This window comes from Amblyomma mixtum, chromosome 3 (genome assembly GCF_055824585.1).
Source record: "Amblyomma mixtum isolate Tamu chromosome 3, ASM5582458v1, whole genome shotgun sequence".
Taxonomy (NCBI): Eukaryota; Metazoa; Arthropoda; class Arachnida; order Ixodida; family Ixodidae; genus Amblyomma; species Amblyomma mixtum.
Genome location: NC_143014.1, coordinates 294772950 through 294781613, shown reverse-complemented (window position 1 = coordinate 294781613; position 8664 = coordinate 294772950). Strand labels below are relative to the sequence as shown.

The 8664-nt window shown below is 53.2% G+C and overlaps 1 protein-coding gene and 1 pseudogene across 1 annotated transcript; both read right to left on the bottom strand.

Annotated features, from left to right (window-relative positions):
- Nucleotides 1-986, bottom strand: part of LOC149355242 (uncharacterized) — a 2228-nt pseudogene extending 1242 nt beyond the window's left edge.
- Nucleotides 987-6841: 5855 nt separating this feature from the next.
- On the bottom strand, nucleotides 6842-7940 carry LOC149355241 (uncharacterized). Its single transcript, XM_089576093.1, has one exon. The coding sequence runs from the start codon at nucleotides 7781-7783 to the stop codon at nucleotides 6842-6844; it is 942 nt and encodes a 313-aa protein (XP_089432219.1). The 5' UTR covers nucleotides 7784-7940.
- Between the last annotated feature and the right edge of the window lie 724 nt (nucleotides 7941-8664).

Sequence of the window (8664 nt, the reverse complement as noted above, 5' to 3'; positions counted from 1 at the left end):
GAAAATAAAAGCATGTAGTAATCATGCTTCCTTTGGAAAAGTGGGATGGGTCCAATTTACCTGCACGCTGAAGACGTGCTGTTGATATCTCCACCATCAGCAAAGAGTAGATTCCTTCCATCAACAGAGCTGCATGTTTCCAAAATCGTGGCTGCAAAACTCCAAGCGTTACTGGGAGGCAGTAGAACAGCAGCCAGTGTTTCCATTCACTGGCCTTCCAGAAACACCGGTTAACCAGGGATCTCGGAAGCCGTGTGAAGCTGTGAGGTGGCCGGATACTCAAAAGTCTCTTGTCCAAAGTGGCTACGGTTGATGGAGTGCCTGCAAAAAATAGCGAATAATATGCACCTACGAGCAAGCCATATAATTAAGCATGAACCATTGCATTAGGAAAAACTACATTACAGCGTGCTGTAACACAAAGTACGTGCTGCTGACAGTGTCATGCGCATGTGGCATTTTAAGGTCTCGGCTTCACATAATCTGTACGTTACATATAACATTGCTTCTTTTGATCGAAACAAAGGTGCTAATGGGGAATGGCAACGGCAAGCCAGGCGCAGTACAGCTAGGTACCAGCCTGAGAGTCGCTCCCCCCGTAAAACTGTGTATACACTGCGATACCGTAGTATCATGAAAATAGCTTGAAAAGAAATAAAACAAATGATGCTGTGATACCGTCCAATCTCGAATTGAGGTTGGTAAGTGGAATACTCACCGATGTAGAAAGGCTCATGAGAATTCGTCGAGTCCAGCCAATACTCTGTCATCTGCCTGGCAACGCCAAGCAAGACACAATGCATGTACTCCACTGCCAGGCCATTGACGACGTCAAAATTTTTCAAATTGATCAGAGGCGACGGCCCCTTGAGACCATTCACATGTACACCATATTCAAGGGCCCGGTCCATATCCTGAAGCACACCGGCTGCCGTCCTTGGGTTCTTTATGGTAACCTCACGGTAACACCGAGCACGTGAAATCATGCACTTGAAATTAGTTCTGGAACGAACTTTGATAAGAAAATTTGAAAGTAAAAACTGAAACAAAAAAGGTGGCGATATGCATACCGTGACACAAAATCAAGCCTTCATTGTAAACGGTTATGGCTAACAAGAGACATTAATCTATTGTTTAATTATATGGACTATTGATATTGCCGCGTCTACAACAATAGCCGCTCGGCGGCTGTTCGGCACGCAGCTCGTGCGCCACGCGGTTCGCTGCTGAAGAAGACGAAGCTCGACGTTCCATCCTGGCCGTCTCGGTGTGCGCTGGCATCATCTCGGTGTTGGCGTTCCTCTGCCGTCTGGACGCGGCGCTACCTGTACCAACTGCTACGTGACACTGGTGGAGGTGCGGGCTCGACGTCCCATGTCCAACACCTCTTCAGACAGCCGCTCATCGAGTCCCGACCAGCTACCCCTTGTCTGCACGCCCGTTCACCGCAGCAGCCGCCGCCTCCTGGGACTGGTCCCAGAGTTCGGTCTCCTCCCAAACGAGGCACGCACTCATCGACCTGGTGAGCATACCACCATGGCTCAGGCTAGCGCTTCACATTTGACGCTCCAGCAACCCCGCGTGCCAGCCAGCTTCCATGGCGTCACTTTCGAAGACGTTGAAGACTGGCTTGACCAGTTTGAGCGGGTTGCCGATTTCAACCAATAGAGCCCTGCGCAGAAGCTGCGGAACGTGTATTTCGCCCTCGAAGACGGAGCCAAGATTTGGTTCGAGAACAGGGAGGCCGATCTCCAAAGCTGGGATACCTTCCGCCAGCAGGTCCGGGACACCTTTGCTAGCACTGACCGCCGGGATCGTGCGCGGCGCCTCCTGGACGCTCGCGTCCAAAAGCCTAATGAGACCGTTGCCATGTTCGCCGAGGACGTGACCCGTCTTTGTCGGCGCGCTGACCCAGATATGGCGGAATCCGCGAAGCTCCGCCACCTGATGCAAGGTGTGAAGGACCAACTCTTCGCTGGTTTGGTCCGGAATCCCCCGCAGACGGTAGCCGACTTCATCAAAGAGGCGACCGCCATTGAGCGGGCCTTGCATCAACGCTGCCGCCGAAATGACTCCTTGTGCGGAGAGCCAAGCGCCAGTGCGGCTTCTTTGAGCGTGTCCAGCGACAATGCGTCGCTGCGTGAGCTCATACGCGCTGTGGTCCGTGAAGAGCTGCAGAAACTGACCCTTGCCTCGTCTGACCCGACGGCTGCGGCTCTTACCGAGGTTGTGCGCGACGAGATTCGTCAAGCATTTTCACCGCCTCCTCCAGTCATGCCGGAGCCACGCCCCATGAGCTACGCCGCGGCTCTCCGTTCCGAGTTGCCACCTGCGCAACGCTTGCCGTGCCACCCGCCGCCGCCAACCGCTCTGCCACCGTCATTCTACCAGCGGCCTCAGCGAGGACCTGCCATGCGTCCACCGGCCCGGAAGGCGGCTGTTTGGCGCACTTCTGATCAGCAGCCGCTCTGTTACCATTGCGGGGAAGCCGGCCACCTGTATCGCCGTTGCCCATACCGTGAAATCGGCCTCCGGCGTTTCCCACGTGACGCTCCTTGTCCCCGTTTCGGTGAGCGACCCCACGAAATAGAGGAGTACCTTGCTGCCCATGACACCACCTCTAACCGCCGACCCCGATCTCCGTCTCCCGCACGCGTCACGTCGCCCAGCCGCCAGGCTTTCTCAGATGGACTGCGGGGCCGGTCTCCAAGCCCGCGCCGGGGAAACTGAAAGCGGCGACCTCAGGGGGGAAGGTTGCTGACAGCGGATATAACGAAGACCCCCGAACGCCGCCGGAGCGCGATGCCGAGATCCCGATGCCGCCGCAGCACGATTCTGTGAACCCGAGTTTCCCTGACACCGATGCAGTTAGCGCCGACCTCCGCATTCACGTTGACGGGCACCCAGTGACTGCTTTAGTCGATACAGGCGCGGACTTTTCGATCATAAGCAAGCACCTCGCGGATCGCCTCAGCAAGGTAAAGACAGCCTGGGATGGACCTCAAATTCGTACTGCTGGGGGTCACCTCATGACGCCTGTCGGAAGATGCACTGCTCGAGTCACCATTGCCAATTCTGCTTTTGTTGGCACTTTTGTTGTTCTGCCGCACTGCTGCAAAGACCTGATCCTCGGAATGGACTTCTTGCGTGAGCATGGTGCCATCATAAACCTTCCTGATTGTCTGGTAACATTTTCGACCCCTGGAACGATTCCAATCGACACCGAACCACGCAGAGTGGCCCTGCGCATAATTGACGCCGATGTGACCGTCCCTCCGCGATCCTGTGCCCTCGTTACCGTCATTTGTGACGACCTGTGCAGTGCTGACGGCGTAGCAGAACAGAACACTGCGCTTGTACTCTCTCGTGGGGTCTGCATCGCCAGAGGTATCGTCACGCTACGGAACGGCCTGGCAGATGTCCTTCTAACGAATTTCGGGACCGAACGGCAACACATCGCCAAAGGCACTGCGGTCGCATACTTCGAGGGCATCGCCGAACTTAACGACTGCCTTGCCCTCCAGAGCGAAACGTCCAATTCTTGCACACCTCAGCTGATCCTCGACGTGAACCCAGGCTTACCCCCAGCCGATAGGGAGAGCCTAGTCGGCCTACTGCATCAGTTCCAAGACTGTTTCTCGTCTACGTCGGCAGTCAAACAGACGCCTCTCGCTAAGCACCGCATCATTACGGACTGCAGTACCCGACCAATTCGGCAAAACCCATACCGTGTCTCACTGCGGGAGCGTGAAGCCATAGCTGAACAAGTCAAAGAGATGCTGCAGGATGGTGTTATTCAGCCGTCGAGGAGCCCGTGGGCTTCGCCTGTGGTTTTGGTTAAGAAGAAGGATGGTAGTCTGCGATTTTGCGTTGACTACCGGAAGCTTAACCAGGTTACCAAGAAAGACGTCTACCCGTTACCACGCATTGACGACTCTCTTGACCGGTTGCGGCACGCGCGCTACTTTTCTTCGCTGGACTTAAAAAGTGGTTACTGGCAGATCGAAGTTGACGAGCGGGATCGCGAGAAGACAGCGTTCGTGACGCCGGATGGCCTTTATGAGTTCAAGGTCCTTCCTTTCGGTTTGTGTTCAGCTCCAGCAACATTTCAGAGAATGATGGACGCTGTTTTGTCGGGCCTGAAATGGCAGACGTGCTTGGTATACCTGGACGACGTTGTTGTATTTTCGCCAACGTTCGAAGAACACCTCCAGCGCCTCTTGACCGTGCTACAGGCTATACGATCTGCCGGCCTGACGTTGAAGCCCGAGAAATGCCACTTTGGTTATGAGGAGCTCCTTTTCCTGGGCCATGTCGTCAGCCATCGTGGAGTCCGGCCGGATCCTGCTAAAACAGCTGCCGTCGCCAACTTTCCCACTCCTTCGGACAAGAAAACGGTCCGGCGTTTTTTGGGCCTTTGCGCGTATTACCGGCGGTTCATTGCCAACTTTTCCCGACTTGCTGCACCGTTGACGCATCTTACAAGAGAGGACGTCCCATTCACGTGGACAGAACAGCAGCAGCAGGCATTTGATGAATTACGGCGACGGTTGCAAACCACGCCTGTCCTTGGTCATTTCGATTCTCGTGCGGAGACTCTCGTCCACACAGATGCCAGCAACGTGGGTCTCGGTGCTGTACTCGTCCAGTGGCAGGACGGCGCTGAGCGCGTAATAGCATACGCCAGCCGCACTCTGTCTCGTGCGGAATCTAATTATTCCACGACCGAAAAAGAATGCCTTGCCGTGGTATGGGCTGTGACAAAATTTCGACCTTACCTGTACGGTCGACATTTTGAAGTTGTAACCGACCACCACTCTCTCTGCTGGTTGACGAACTTACGGGATCCCTCTGGCCGCCTTGCGCGTTGGAGCTTACGCCTTCAGGAGTTTGACATGTCCATCGTCTATAAATCAGGGCGCCAGCACAACGATGCCGACTGCTTGTCCAGATATCCAGTCGAGGCTGCGCGCGACGACGACGAACCGGACTTTCCTCTCATCGCAGCCGTAGACGCAGCGACTATTTCCAGTCAGCAACGTGAGGACCCGGCGCTGAAACCTCTCATCGACTTCCTGGAAGCACGTACCGAGGAGGTTCCCCAGCCCTTCGCAAGAACCCAGTCCTCCTTTTGTCTGCGCAACAACGTGCTGTACAAAGCCAACTTTTCTCCAACCGGAAGCGACTACCTCCTCGTCGTTCCAGCGAATCTCCGTGAAGAAATCTTGCAGGCGTGTCACGACGAGCCCACCGCAGGTCACCTCGGCTACGCCCGCACTCTGGCTCGGATCAAAAAGAGCTATTACTGGCCTAAGCTTGCGGCGACTGTACGACACTATGTGCGCACGTGCCGTAATTGTCAACGACGAAAAACACCCCCTGTCAAGCCAGCTGGACTTTGACATCCCGTTCAAGTGCCCAGACTCCCGTTTGAGCAAGTTGGCATGGACCTTCTCGGCCCTTTTCCAACTTCATCTTCGGGAAACCGGTGGATTATCGTCGCTACTGATTACCTTACGCGCTACGCTGAAACCAAGGCCCTCCAGCGCGGCACAGCAGCCGAGGCTGCGAAATTTTTCGTGGAACGCATCGTCCTCCGGCATGGCGCTCCAGCACTAATTATCACGGATAGAGGCACCGCTTTCACTGCCAAACTCTTGGAATCCCTCATGCGGCTGAGTGGCACTACTCACAGGAAAACAACCGCCTACCATCCCCAGACGAATGGCCTGACCGAGCGCCTCAACAAAACTCTCGTCGACATGCTGTCCATGTATGTTGACGTTGAGCATCGCTCTTGGGACAATATCCTGCCATATATTACTTTCGCGTATAACACGGCTCAACAGGACACCACGCGGAGGACGCCCTTCTGTCTGTTGTACGGCCGCGAAGTGTCGACAATGTTGGAAGCAATGCTGCCCCATGATGGCCGCGACCCCGACGTTGGCGCCGAGGAGTTCACGCTTCGCGCAGAAGAAGCTCGACAACTTGCACGAGTGCGCATCCTGAACCAACAAGACCGTGACGCCCGACGTTACAACCGCCGCCACAGACTGATGACGTTCGCCCCGGACGACAAAGTGTGGGTATGGACCCCCATTCGACGCCGTGGCCTTTCCGAAAAACTGCTCAAGCAGTATTTCGGCCCCTACCGAGTTCTCCGTCAGCTAAGCGACGTAACCTATGAAGTCCTCCCTGATGGGGCTTCCCGGACTACTCGCCGTCAGCAGAGACCAGAGACTGTTCATGTAGTGCGGATGAAGCCCTATTTTTCGCGAGACATTCAGTGACTCAGTGCTGTGCGTTACTCTGTTTTTTTTTGTTTCTTTCTCCCTATTTTCTTCTTAAAGCATCGGACCGATGCTCTTTCCGAGAGGGAGGGTAATGCCGCGTCTACAACAATAGCCGCTCGGCGGCTGTTCGGCACGCAGCTCGTGCGCCACGCGGTTCGCTGCTGAAGAAGACGAAGCTCGACGTTCCATCCTGGCCGTCTCGGTGTGCGCTGGCATCATCTCGGTGTTGGCGTTCCTCTGCCGTCTGGACGCGGCGCTACCTGTACCAACTGCTACGTGACAATATGCTATATAATCAATAGCATAAGTAAAAATGTTGCTGTGTGAATATTTGCATGTATTTCTAACAGTTACCTTAATGATTCTAACAAAATCGATGCGAATTCTTAATGCGGCATATTATGGTTTTGCTGCCAAATACGCATGTCTTTTTGTCCTTAAAGCATTTCATAAAAGCACTTGTGTACCGCGATAAGTCGGGGCCTGCATGGTTGATGTTTAGACAGTGATGTATGATATCATGCAAGTAAGATCTCTCATTATAGTTAAACAATGAAAATCATACCTTGAACCATTTCTCCGCATGTTTCGCACCATGGGCAACCAAACCTTCCATTGAATTGGACGTAGTTGGCCACTGCAGCACGAGCAGGAGCATCCAGTGTGCAGCAAATCACGTGGACAGTTGACCTTATAGTTTCTTGGCCACATGTCCACAAAAGCGTCCCAACGGATGCAATAGCTTCGACAAATTTGTCAATGAAGACACCCACATTTGGATGCTTCGGGCCGAACCAAAGACCAGCCAGGACTGGAGCTTTTTGGCGAGGCTTTGGAGGAAGCTCATTGATTATCAGCTGTATCGGCCATACTGACGTCTTTGAGGACTTGAACACCGGGCTCCCATCAGTATTAAAGGTAACAGTGAGGTCGCCAGAAGATATGTGTCCTTGGCTCCGGAGGTTTTTGTGGAGATTTCCAGTTGTTATGTCCCAGATTCCATCTTCTGTAAAATTTTGTTCTATCTTTCTCATTTGCTGTAGTATCAAATCCTTGCATGTTTCGATTCTGTGAAGAAGTTGCTTTTTCAAGTTAAGAATAGAAAAAAAACAACCCCGTTCTTTCAGCTGCGATTTTCTTAGCGCTCTTTTGCACGTGTCACACCGCATCTGATCTGGCACACTACAGTCGCTGCGCAAAAGGCTGCCGCAAACATCACAATAGTAGTGGTGTTCTACACTGCCGCTCACTTGAGGCGCCCATAGCTTCCTAAGCAGGTATTTGCTCCGAGGCAGTACATCACGCTCTAGACCAAACAGTCCGTTGATGAGCCGTAGCAAGCCGTCAACGGCGTCCCATGGCAGCCCATGTGCAACCACGAAGGCTAAAATCATCACGATGGCGGCCGCTTTTGTTGTTGAGGAGCCGGGAAGAGTTTCGTCTCCGTATTCATCCAGAGTAGCACCAAGAGTTTCCTCATAGTGCATGGATTCCCCTACTCCGGCACTACACGCGCTTTCGTCGTCTTCGTGCGATGGTGGCACGTTGTTCTCAGTGCTGCTTGACGGACACGGCGAGCCACCGGTGACAGCGCCAGAGGCTACAGAAGCTTCGGCAGTATCGTCGTCCGTTGCGGCTGCTTCATTCACGACCTCTAGCCGCTGCCTGTAGCGACGCGAATTGTAGCGACACGAGCCCACAAAATATAAGGCAAAATATAAGGCGAATGATTGCTCGCACTTTCGGCGGCACGTGCAGCGCTGGTTTTCCTGCAACTTCGACGGTCCTTGCGCTATCCGTCGACACATACTTGGCATGAGAGCCAAGGATCCTCGAGTGGGCTCACGGCATAGACTTTAGGCACCTTCCTGGTTTATCAAAGCAATGTTTTTTGCATTTTTGCTATCTCGGGGTGGTAATCTATAAGTCTACACTGATTGACTATTGCTGATTATTACATCTTGAAGAATGATTCCTCTCGCTCTTGTAAATATAAACAGGCCATCTGATTCAAATCACATATACTGACATAGAAGTGGTGTTGGCTTAGTCTAATTCATTAGGTTATCACAAAGAACTATTTGTCAAAAGTCATCTGCGCAGTTTTGGCATTTTGCTATTTAGTCGGCTTGTTCCACTGCCATTCAGCAGCAGAATTTTCTGTTGTGCTTCGGTCACAAGGCCAAATCGACTCTGGTCGAGCTCACTATGGCGGCCTAAACGGAAAATAAGTAAAGGCTAGCATGTTTACATTTGTAATAACGCGGATATCAGTCACAGCTGGAATGGTGGGCACTGATGATGCAGGCGCCGTGTTTACAACGCAAGGGGTAGTGCGTAAGGCAGGCGTACAGCACGCACGGTCGCT